Genomic DNA, 13,426 nt, shown 5'->3' on the forward strand with positions numbered 1-13,426 from the left:
GTAAATTGTTTAATCTACTTTGAAAAAGTATAAATTGTAAAATACAGGTAATGTATGTGTGTATGGTATGTATCCAAGAATAGAAAATAAAATAATCATAATTTATCTCTCTTATTCCCTTATTTGAAACATCCCGCCCAAAACCTGGGCCGGAAACCAGAAACAGAAAGGGGTGGGGTTCACCTTATTTCCTGTTTCGTTGTGGAGATATTCTACCGAAGATACTCATTCGTGTGAGGGGATGAAGCTTACAGAATTGCATTTTAATAAGTGAATTGTATTGAAAAGTGTGATCTAAGACTAGTTAAGGATTATATATTTTCAAGATTATAATTATAAAGTGTGTGTGTGTGTGTGTGTGTGTGTGTGTGTGTGTGTGTGTGTTGTGTGTGTGTGTGTGGAGTAGCGAGGGTGAAGCACATAGATCAAATATTATTTCACTAAAACAAATTGCACAACATTTATGTTTGTAAAACTGTTGAATTGAATCGAACAATTGTATTTACGCTGCCTCTTAATACCGGTTCAATTAGAATGCATTAATGGGACTTGGTTCCCATGGTTCCTACAAAAGAGGAAATCAAAAGCATTGGATTATTCCTGAACGACTGATTACTGACTGCTGAATGAGAGGTGGGTCGGAGAAGTCAACAAACACAAAGTAAGTCAGAAAGAGTAAAAACTAAAATATTTTATTCCACGTGCTGTGCCTATAGGCCTACTGTATATGTGTCATGAAGCAATGTTATATATTTGACTCATTGATATAATTACTAAATCTCCAAATAAAGAGTTGCCTAATCGAATAGCAGGGCAACATATGCTTGCATGCATGCACTTTTTATTTAATGTAATTATGTTAAATAATTCATATTATCAATAGTATTACTTTGGGTCCAGCCGGAGAGAGAGAGAGAGAGAGAGAGAGAGAGAGAGAGAGAGAGAGAGAGAGAGAGAGAGAGAGAGAGAGAGAGACTCAGGGGGGTTGGGAGAGACATAGCCTCCCACCTCGCAGCCCTCCCTTCCCGCGATTGAGCCCCATCCCTCTCTCTCCGCGCTTTGACGTCACATGTGCTCCGTTTTAGTTGCTATAGCGACATGTTTCCCTAACCCTCTCCGTTTTTTTTTCTTCTTCCTCTCATCACCCACCCTTGCTTTTGTGCGTGCGTGTGTATGTGTGCGCGTGTTGGTAGGTCCACAATGTTTCACAGGCAGCAGCAGCATCTTGCAGCACGCAGAACGATGCTTGCCAGCCGGTGAACGAGGAGTGATTCAGCATCCGTTTTTTTCTGTTGCTCAACGCCACGATTGTTTTGTGAGATTTATTTTTGTATTGTTGTCGCGCTTTTCCCATCAGCAGCCTTTCACCCGTCATTCCAAGCAAGGTCACCGTAGAGGGAAAAGAGAGTATAACGATGTTTCCAGTCGGAATTTTTTGAGCAGGACTGGACCAGGACTGTTCCCGGACTCGGATCGGACCGTCATCAGCTGGCACGGAATGGTAGGTCTGGGATGGGGAACGGCAGCCCCTGCACCGCGGACGGGATGGACGCGATGCGGGGAGGCTGCTGCTGATGATGGGAGCAGGAGGGTGGGGTGATGAGTATGGATCGGAAACGAAGGTTAATGAAGTCCACTGATCGCGATGCAAATGTGGAAGAAGGGTGGAGGATAAAAGAAAAAAAAAGCGAGAATATCCCTGATACCATAGGCGACTCTGTGTTTGTGTGTGTGCCTTAATGAAGCGACCTCTTGTTCAACAACGACTATAAGGATCCATCACGGAGCATCAAATGCATCACTGCGTCCCGAGCGCTCCTCAATCCAGGATACACTGAATTATCAAAAAAAAGGGGGGGGGGTGATACCGCATTATTGTTGCTCGATTTAACGTCGTTATCATGGCAATGGGCTTTGCATCATTCTGGTGTGCGTGTACATCATGACACAGAATAACATGTTATGGTGCTGTTGCCCCGGTGGTTTTAGGAATGTACAACACGTGCTGCCGTGTTATTATGATGATGTTTTAGCGGCTCCTCAAAGAGCGTGTTGTGGAGTGAGAGTCGGTGCTGACGCCCGGGCTCTGAGCACGGTGATCTGGAATGATGGCTGACGGTGCTGAGGTTAGAACATATCAGAGTAGGAGTGGTGCAAATGGACGCCTGGATGACGTTCAAAACACAAGCAGCTCCCAAAACACACGCACACACCCACACACGCACGAGCAAACACGGATGGGCACGCACACACGAATAATTTTAGCGGTCTGCTATATCTCTAATAAGTCCTAGCGTTGCGTAATGTGCCTTTTTTTTTTGCCTTTCAACTCATCCTTCCTCTTGGGATGCAAGTCACCTGCTGCAGCCTTGTGTCTTTAACGAGCTGTTCTGTCCTACTTCAGAGTGATCGTTTCTGAAGGATAAATGTTAAGAAGAAGAAAAAAGCCTGAACACAAGTCACGATTTGTTTACTTGGAGGCAAGGATGTCCAGTTTCCATCACGTCAGGAAGCTTGTCTCGACACAGAAATCCGCCTACATTTGATGAACCCTTTGGATGTTTTCTATGTCTAAATAGTGTGGCAGGGGTGCAACTTGTGCATTATTGATAAGGAGATGTTAGCAGGCCAAACCTGCGGGAAGGGTGGAGGAGGAGGAGGGGGAGGAAGAGGAGGAGGAGGAGGAAGAGGACGTCCCTTTCGGATGAGGTCCAAGTTTTGCTGCAGACGGGATGGTACAGAATACGTAAACACGCAGTCCTCCGCGAGTCTCTCATCCTCTAGATGTAGGACTACGTTTGTTTAATCTCAAATCACTTCGGGAAATATTGCTGCAAATATTAAGGATAAATATATATTTCTGCTCCACATAGGCTTAATTTAAAACATCATGTAAGATTCTCCTGGATTGCTGATTGAACGGAAAATACCCATTACAATCCATTCATTGGGATTTGGCATGCGCCCAAATGTTTCTTAGATACTTCCTCTTCAGCAGATCGCTCTAGTTTAAACTTGAAGTGAGCCCCAAGCTCTTAGTTCCAAACGATCACCCATACCGGGACGCCGGTAAACCGTGAGAAGCTCCTGCGATGGCACAGAAAGTCCATTCGGGGAGAAGAACAGGGCTTCAGAATTGTGACCTTGTGTACTAAATTATTCATAAGCAGGAGACCGTGCCTGTTAAAATGCTGCAAAGAGCATACTTAACCATTTATAAAGCTTTTTATATTATATGGATACAGTTAGTAAATCTATATATTCAAGAATTCTGTTGAAGTTCATTCATCTTCCTCATCCCCACGGTTATTCTCATGATGTCATCATCATTGTTATCTTCATGACGTTTATACTAATATTATGATAAATTGTAACGAGGCAAGGTTAACATAGGTTTAGATCACATCTATAATCACTACTATTTATCTGAAGGTATTTTCCTTGCTAAACCTAAATGTATTTGTTGCAATAATTGTCACCTCTGTTATGTCACAGTAATGCAGTATTTTGTGCCGGAGGAAATCAGTCAACAGATTGGGTTATATGAATGAGCAGAGGTTAACTCCAATGGAACTGCACAATATGCTACATTGTAGAATTCAATGCAGTATATAGGGATATTTAAAGCATGTTATTGACCGTTTCTTTTATTATGTTATAGAGAGCTTCCAAGACTGCTGCTACTGTGAAATCAAATTCCCATCCCAGTGTCTGTTCAGGCAACTGTAGCCTAACATTAGATACAGCCATTGAACTATATTTCAGGACTAGAGTTTCCATTTGAGAACAATATACAACTAAATAACTCATACCTAATTCATCGTGGCTGGATGAATATTGTTGGGACAAAAATATAGAATGTGTGATGCAGCAGGACTGAATCTGTTAGTTTTGCTGTTTACCAAGAGGGTTAGGTGCCTCAGCTCTTCAGCTGTTATCCTGCTAGGTGTGATGTTCAGCCACCCTGCTGCAAGGCACACATTGTAGTTTGTTATGACAAGACACACACACAGCAGATCCGCTTTCAGGGGGATCTTTATGTAAACAGGAGCTGTGGATGCTAATTATTACCCAATTATGGCCTTCTCCTCTCTTAATGGTTAAGTTAATGATTACCTATGTTAATTGGTCGTTCCACAAAGGATTCTTTAGGGAAACGAGCCGCAGTTGAAGCATGGAGGAACTGGAACAACAGAATGTGTTTGTTTAAATGCGCTAGCGTATGTATAAAGCCCCCAACTTTATATCAGGTATACAGTCTCATCCCTGGTGTACTGGACCAACTGGCAGGCTGGCGTTGTCTTCTCCATCGCTTATCAGAGTCGGAACTCCCACTTGTGATGTCACAAAAGAATCGATCTGAAAATGGCAGGCCAAACCACCTCACACCTGGTGGTGGAACAGGGGCCCTTTAACACTTGACTGCTTCCACCAAATATGTTGTTCCACAGACATTATGTATGGAACCTGCATGATGGCACCACACATAATGACAAACATGCTCCTCAATAGTGATGCTGAGTTACTGTGTGGTCCCTATTGGGAACTGGCTACAAATTATGAATGCACTTCAGTATTGCCTCAGAACTCATTGCAATACCTGTCAGGCTGACTTTTATTTGAGAAAAGATGGAAATCGAGGCATTGAGGAAATAACTGCGGGAAGCGTGTAGAAGACACGTACTATCCATGAGGTTAAATGAATACTATCAATGGACATACACCGCTATCTTTTATAGCTCTTTCTAGCTTTACCAACAGTTCTTGAGAATATAAGAGGGAAATACTTATCATTTCCTGTGGTTTGTACCATAGTATGGATGTCTATTGCATTCATTTAGGATCCTGCTGTTTTCATGTGGTTTTACCTTCGCAATATATTCATTCACAATATAAAACAGCATGAATATATTGTTGCACTTAGTTTTGAATGTCCAAGGTTCAAATCATGCTTGTTATGGGTAAACCCAGCAGTGCCTTGTGGATTGAGTGAAAAAAGAATAGCCAGACAAGTGGCGCTGCCATGTCCCTGAAGCTGGTTTGGGTTGAAATGCTCCAATATAGTGTTGATAGTTCTCAATTTCTACTTGCTCTGAATTGGGAATCAAAGACATGTCATGATCAACACTCTACAACAGATCAATAGTTAAGAGACAGTGATATTTCGATTTGGAAGTATATAAATGAAGTAAGATTGATATTCAAAGGGAGTGAGATTCCAACAAGCCTTCTCAGGAGTGTCACTCTTGTCCCTGTGCTCGCTAGCGTTTCCATGACTTCAGAGGAGAAAGAAGACATTCAGTATTATGTACATAATTGGATGTGTTGAAATGGGCTATGAATTAGGACAAAGTGTTTAGAACAAATCTTTGGCAAGAAGGAAGCAACAATTAGTCAGAGGGTGGACGTCTGGGTGGATGGATCGTGGTGCCTTTGTTTATCGATACCTTATGTACATTCTGCATAAGGATTGAATCGGATTATCGTCGAGTTTTGACGCAAAGCTGGACGGGGCGGAACAGCCGGGCGGGCTGCTCTCTGCAGGGTACTGCTGACTGCGCTTCACGCTCATTAAGTACAGAAGGCTATGCGTCCTTATTAACACCAATCTACTCCGGAGAATCTGCAGCGTCAGATGCCGGCCTCTCTACAGTTTAGCCTTTAAACGACGGGGGGCGTGTTCCTGACCAAAGAACAACGACACGCAGACCGAGAGGCTGGGCTCCGCTGTACAAACAATAACATCAATAAATAATCGCCGGAGAGCCCTGATTCTCCGTAGCCTCTCCGCAGCGGCACCGTCTCTACAGCGGTGGTGGAGGGTGGAGCGTCGACTTGTTTTTCCTGGCTGGGGCCTGCGGAGCCGAGGCCGTCCCAGAGGGGGGGGGGGGGGGGGGGGGGGGGGGGGGGGAGGGCTGCGAGCTGCAGGCCCGTGCGAGGGCTCTGCTTGGGCGTGTGTTTGGCTCAGGCTGCACACTTAAGCAACGGCGCGTACTGCAGGAGAGGCTGAGGCTGCTAAACCGAGCAATCACCGTGGAGCTGCCGGTAAAGACCAGGAGCGGGGGGGGGGGGGGGGGGGGGGGGGGGGGGGGGGGGGGGGGGGGAGGGAGGGAGGGGGGGAGAGGGGGCAGGCTGGGAACAGGGATGACTGGCTTGCAGAAGGGATGGATGGATGAATGGATGGATGGATGAAGGGAGGGATGGAAGGCGGCATGGATGGTGGATGGACGGATGAATGGATATCCAGAGGGATGAATTCTGGATGGATTCTGGATGATTTGATGGATGAATAGATGGTTAGATGGACGGAGGGAAGTATGGTGCGACAGGGGGATGTATGGATGATGGATGGATAGGTAGATGGCTGGGGGGGAGGGACAAAGGGGAAACATAAATTGGTTAACCATGGGCGCGTTGTAGAGCATTGTGAATGCAGGGGTGTCACATAAAGGCATTCACAAGGGGAGGATGGGACAGGGACTGTTCATGGGAGGCTGCTGCTGGATCCCACCGGTGTACAGAACCAAAGGCTGTGATCAGGGAGAGAACAGTGTTCATTCAGCTTCCCGGTGAATAGTCGGAATCACTTGTTATGCTGCGACATTCACATGACACAAAGATCCTTAGAGTAAATGGAGGCCTGAATTGCCCGAGAATGAATCCCGGCTTCAACAGATGAAATGATGATTGATGAGAGGTAGATATTGCTTTTCTGTGGACCATCTTAAAGAGGTGGCACTTCATTGGTTTCTGTCAATTGTTTTGTATGTGATAACATCCTTTTATGGGATAACCTGTCACAGAATAAGCCTTTGGAATACTGTGTCTACCAGGGCCCTCATCCTGGAGTTAAACTGGCCTTCAGGGGACATTTAGATTAAATGGGGCCCCTGGCTAAGCTTTTATGTAGGGTTTGGTGTTTCGGTGATTATATTGTGTCTGACTTGGGTGTTTAGGGTAATATGTTATACATTACATTTGAGCGAGTCCCAGTTGTGTGATCACAACTGCTCCTGAATTGCCTCGCATTACACTGTTTTCCCATAATAAAAGGATGTGTTTTTAAACGTTGAATAAATGTCTGAAGGGATATTGTAAGCTTAAGTTATATGTATAGGAAGGCATCTTTATTATGAGCAATGTCAATTTCTTGTTTTGGATTATTTCCTTCAGCTACGGCGAGATTTGAAAGACTTTTACTTTGGAGTTAACCCTCAAGAGACCCACTATCTGTATCTGCATAGTGACAGTCTGAGTCAATCTCAATGATATTATATATAAAGATTAAATTAATCAGGCATTAGTAATCCTCATCATTGTCATCATCAGGGGAAACCCAACAATGGGACACAACATTGACCAAAGGCAGAATGATTAGAGTGCATTTGCATGGACTATTGTCCAGTGTGTCAGAGAAGCCCTGCCCAGTTCCCATGCCCCCCTCCTCCCCCCCCGCCCCGGCGTCTCCACAGAACCTGGAACAGCCTGTGAATATTAAGGACCAGCAACAGTAGGGAGGAATGGCAAGCGATCCTGAAGACACACAAAGATAAACAGTAAGACACACAGAAGAGCAGGCGGACTGACTAAGCTCTACACTGAGTAACAGACTTACAGGCACACATGAATTAAGCCACTCAGATAGACACATGTACAAATAGACAGATGTTGAGATGCAAATATGATACAAATACAGATGCACACACAGATATAATGACACAGATGTATGAAGACACACAATCAATCAAAGTCAGTTCTAGATTAGCTCTGATTTATGTCATCATATTGGTATTTGTATTCACTTTGTTTCGGTTGAGGCTGTTGTGCTATTATGCATCAAGACGGTAAAATAACTACAAACCATAATAATAATAACAACACAGTCCCTATGTTTGTTCATGAGTTTTTTCGGCACAGAAAGCTGATGTCTTGCTATGAGAGAGGAAACAAACAACTTTATCAGATCACGTAGGCTACAGATTTCCAATAAACTAGAACACACACACACACACACACACACACACACACACACACACACACACACACACACACACACACACACACACACACACACACACACACACACACACACACACACACACACACACACACACACACACACGCACCCACACACACACTCCAACAGAAAAGCAACAAGGGATTTATTTTCATCCCCTTAGTAAAATTGTTGAATAACTTCAAAGACAATTGCAGGCTCGAAAAAGGATTTCACTTCAAAAGGAAAAGGGCGTCCATCTTGTTTCCAGATCAACCTCTGCTGGTTTTCCCCCTCGGGCGTCTTTACTCTCTCATGAGGCCAGTGCCACCTTGATGCATCTCTCAAGTGACCAAGCGTTCTTTCAAGGTGTGCGTGTGTGTGTGTGTGTGTGTGTGTGTGTGTGTGTGTGTGTCACTGTGTGTCTGTTTGTGTCCTTGTCGCAGAGACTCATAACTGCATTGTGGTGTCACTTTCGTGTTTTGTGTGTGAATGTTAAAGAAAGGTGAGTGATAGTGCCTGTGTGTGCGTGTGTGTGTGTGTGTGTGTGTCTGTGTGTGTGGGGTTGTGTGTGTGTATCTTTGTGTGTGTGTGTGGTTGTGTACGTGTGTATGTGTGTGTGTGTGTGTGTGTGTGTGTGTGAATGCGTGTGTGTGTGTGTGTGTCTCTGTTTGTGTGTGTGTGTGTTTGTGTGTGCGTCTGCTATAATGGGTCTACTGTGGTGTCTCCTCTGATGAGGTATTTGAGTATTAACATGTACAATGCATCACTAATACAGCATCTTGTATTAATCAGGTGAATTAATGAAACCCATTTCCGGGAATCCCATTAAAACTATTAAGAATATATAAAAATTGACCCTTATAGCGTACTAAATATGGAGCGAATAGTCATTTTCAAACAATACATGCCATACTTTTGAAACTATTGTATTTATATTTGGTTGGGTAATGCAAAGGCATAGCTACCTTTACAATAATCATCATCATGCACCTTATCCGTGTTGAAATAATAACCACAACATCTATTCGTTCACAAAATATGGTTTGAATAGTAATTCATATAATGTTCACACAAGATTGAATAATGGTTTTACAATATAATGTATGCAGGATGATATTTGCTATTCCCTACTTGTGAAATCGTTCCAGGCTTTGGTAAGGGCATACTGACAGCATCTACTAGACCTCTTCTTTCTTGATGTAGTAATCCTACTGGCTGAAGACTACCCATTTATTATATTATAATACATTTTCCCTCTTCTATTGTGCCAGGACAGGGCTTGGGAGTCTGCGCTTGCTTATTAAAGTTATGATATGCCAGATAGTTATTGGAAATCCAAGTGGAGAGGAGTGAGAGTCGACTGGGAGACTAGCAGGCCAGTACCTTCATTCTGATCGTGATGAAACAAAAGGGCGTGTGTGTTGCCAAGGAAACCGGCCAAGGCAATGTCTCCCAGCCGTGGCTGTGTAGCTTCCTTATATTGTTTGTATGTCCTCCTTCATCGTCGCATGTACTTTTGGCTGTTGGGCTTGTGTTACATTATGTAAACATGTGCTGTTGTATATAACTTGTATTTTTATAGTCCAGGTACAAACTATCCTATTTGCAGTCTGTTCTTGAAACCGAAACTGAGGTTTCACATGTATGGATTGTGAGACGTTACGGGATATTACGACAATCATATGTTTATGGCTTATGATGCAATGATGCAGTAGAATGTGATGGTTTCTGTCGTGTTGGAAAGCAGATCAGTTTAAGCAGCATTATTTATTTAGTAATTTATTTAACAGGGACAATGGACAGTAAATAACCGTCCCAGAATTAGCTAGGAAGTAACATTTTGTCTGCAGTCCAGTGAGTAACTTAAACTGAGGGTTCCATTGGCCGGAAGATCTTTACTGAGCATTGACACAGGCCTTGGGATTATGGTATGTTCAGTCAACATCCATGTATCTTATTTGCCGTCAAAAGATCTGCAAATTGATGCTCATTGAGTTAGGCGTGAAGGCGACCTAGTATCCAATTTAAATGTGAAGTAGACATTCTATTCTTGATGCCATGTCTTGGAAATAGTGTTAAATTCTACGGTTTAGAACACAATATAAACTATGGCTTTCGCAGGGTGACATATTTGTCTTGTGCTGACATAATTGTTTTATTATTAATATATTTATATGATGAGACTGTCATATCATTAACTTGGCGTTTGGTCATTAAAAAACTGAATCATATCTTTTTTAATTATAGCCACACAAAAACACAGATTTGCATCTACAATGTTCACCATTGCCGGCCTGATCCACATCCCTTACTGGCTCTGTCTTGCTATACTTCTTTTCAATTTAAACAAATTTGAGATTGCATTAAATTGAGCGGAAAGGTGCTTCAAACTGCACAAATTGTTTTTGCAATTGGAGATAACAGGTTTTAGTGTGTGATGTATTATGCAGCATTATATGCAGCGTTAGACACACATTAGGCCTAATATAGCCGAACCCCCGGTCAATTTTCCACCATGACACTGCAGTAAAAAGCTGAATGGAAGAGTCACTCTAAAATAGGGCAAACTGAAAACCTTCTTTCCGTCCTACATTTCTGTCTTAAAATCACCCACTCCCTTGGGATTAGTGACTGAGCTCAATTATTATTATTAGAGGGCAGGTGGCGATGAGAATTGCATCTCCAGCCAGGAGTGCTAGTCATTTAATGAGGTTATGTTAGGAGATGGACTCTCAGTTTTTCATACTTTCAATCATACAATAATCAATATATTAGCCTTAGATAATAATAACTGTGTGTCTTGTTATCTGACCTATTCAGGGTATTTTGCATTTTATTGAGGTTGATTCTACATTTTCCGTAATAAAATTATTTGTAGCATGCGTATGAATCTTTCCGCGTGTGAAATATGTATGTAAACTTGTACCCTACTTCTTTTACATTAGACTCCTACTAATCCCGTTCTTTCCTCTGCCTTCTCCCCTCTCCTCTGCTCGTGTCCTCCAGGTATTTATGAGCAGACATTTCTTATACAACTGCAGCCAACCCATCCTGGATGTGAAGATAGCTTTTTGTCAGGTGTGTGTTCCTTACAGGTAAAAATAAGGTACAGTACCCATTCTGTTCCATGTTCCCGTCACTGTCTTGTTTCTGTGCTTAGGGTCAGATTAGTCCCAAAAAACGTTTTGCTGTGCATGTTTACAGCACAACAAACTAGTCTGCATCAAATGTTTACAACACGTTTTAAACATTTGATTTAAACAACTGTTACTGTACTGTTGTCTCGTCTGTATCCCCCAGAACTGAAGTAATCTTCATTAAGAGAAATGTTACCATACATAATAAGATTATTATGACAAAGGTGATAATTGGCATGCTGATTGATTGCCCTTTCATAATTGTGATTATTAATATTGTTATTATCAGTAGTATTTTGAATCTATAGACCATATTATGAATGTAATGCAAAGAACTGCAACTATGAGAGATTATTGACAAATAACAATTAATTTCCAATTGTATATGTATCTACCGGTACTTAACCTATGACAAGCAATGGATGCCAACACATCCAATGACATAAGAAATAGACATGTCATTTGTTAAGCAATGTCAACAATACTCATGAATGAATCTTTCAACTGATAATGAGTTATCAAGCCTATGCCATGCAATGTATTCTTGCTTTAACGTAAACACAAACGTCCTCTTCATGGTCACTGACTGCTCTCCCCCTTCCCACCACGCACAGGGTTTTGGAAAACAAGTGGATGTGTCATATATCGGCAAGCATTACAACATGAGTAAAAGCAAAGTGGACAACCAGTTCTACAGCGTGGAAGTGGGAGACTCTACCTTCACAGTCCTAAAGCGCTACCAGAATCTCAAGCCCATTGGCTCTGGGGCCCAGGGCATCGTATGGTAAGCACTTCCTGGTTGTCAACACCGGGTCATTTTTTTCATTCATTCAAAATGTTCAAAACTTTCTACGCCTAAGTACAAATGCAGAAGGACGGTATCTCATTGCTTGTGTGAGCAAATGTTCAGAGATAAAAAACAAATGCACGTTTGAAAATAACAATGAGAAGGCTACAGGGATGGATAGATTGGATTTAAATATATATAGAATCTCTAAAGATATACATATGATTATGGTTTGTGCAGTAGTTGAATTGCAAGGTTGCATAATTAAAGGGTGTGACTGCATGACAGCAACTTAGTTGGATTCACGAATGGGAAATAAAAATGCATGAGTCAGTAATAGCACATCCAAGGTCTACATGTGGGCTGCACATGTATAAGAGGTCTCTTGTGTTAGAGCATGTTATATGTATGTGTGTGTAGACAGAGAGAGAGAGAGAGAGAGAGAGAGAGAGAGAGAGAGAGAGAGAGAGAGAGAGAGAGAGAGAGAGAGAGAGAGAGAGAGAGAGAGAGAGAGAGAGAGAGAGAGAGAGAGAGAGAGAGAGAGAAAAGATGATGACTGTGCATGTTACAAGCTGTAAGAAATACATTTAAGAAAGAACCTGTTTGAGTTGACCATAAGGAACTAGGCACAGTGAATAAATGCTTTGGATTGCAGTGGCAAATGCTGTACATATTGTCAACCTCCTAACATCTAAATACAAAATTCAAAGATGGTCGTTGACTGCACAGGGACAATCTGTTTGTGATCTCTGTTTGTTTTTAATTATTCCTCAAAATCATGACGGCACCTCGTTATGGTTTGGAATTCATAATGTTTAGTTGTAGCCATGCTAGTCATAGTCCCCATTATGTCCTACTTTTAAATTGTGGTTTAAGAGGGTTAAGGTATTAGTCTCCACATCACTACATTTAATTCAAAACAATTCAACATGAACAAGGGACATGGGTAATCTCACTTGAGTCCTGCTATAAATATGAGGGGTGCAGCAGCAGAGCCTTATTTCAAACAAAATCAATGGCACTTGAATTGAACAAGCCTCTTCAAGACCAGCTTATTCATTGTCTCCCTCCTCCTCCTCCTCCTCCTCCTCCTCCTCCTCCACATCCCTCACCCCTTCACTGGTCCTATTCCAAAGCGATCGTGCACACAGAGCCGTAGAGGGTAGACCCTGGCCCGGCGGCCCAGCCCACGCCCCAGATGGGTGAGCTGGTTCAGGGGGCTTGCGTGTGGGCAGCAGGGTGGCGGGGCGGGGAGGACCAGAGGAGCGGACCCGCTGTGCTGGGCTCCCCCCTGGCCCTGCCCTTTTGTTCCGCTCCACCCCTGTCAGATGGTGATGGTGTTATCGCCGCCGCTATAAACCCATATTAACCCCACCCTACTGAGGATAACAGCCAGCTGCCTGATTGCGGATGATGACCGAGTACGCAGTGAATTTGGCGTGTCTAGGAGATTATGTGACAGAATATTAGAAATATCTGTGGTAAATAGGGGGATTCATGTGG

General features: G+C 42.9%; 1 protein-coding gene across 1 annotated transcript in view; it reads left to right on the top strand.

Annotated features, from left to right (window-relative positions):
• The first annotated feature begins 1,239 nt into the window (after positions 1–1,239).
• Positions 1,240–13,426, top strand: part of mapk10 (mitogen-activated protein kinase 10) — a 28,644-nt gene continuing 16,457 nt past the window's right edge. The window contains exons 1-3 of the mRNA XM_056578739.1: positions 1,240–1,501; positions 11,006–11,105; positions 11,751–11,920. Coding sequence (XP_056434714.1) covers positions 11,799–11,920 — 122 coding nt within the window. The 5' untranslated portion in view covers positions 1,240–1,501; positions 11,006–11,105; positions 11,751–11,798. The remainder of the gene's footprint in view (positions 1,502–11,005; positions 11,106–11,750; positions 11,921–13,426) is intronic.

The sequence above is a fragment of the Gadus chalcogrammus genome, chromosome 19 (genome assembly GCF_026213295.1).
Source record: "Gadus chalcogrammus isolate NIFS_2021 chromosome 19, NIFS_Gcha_1.0, whole genome shotgun sequence".
Lineage (NCBI taxonomy): Eukaryota > Metazoa > Chordata > Actinopteri > Gadiformes > Gadidae > Gadus > Gadus chalcogrammus.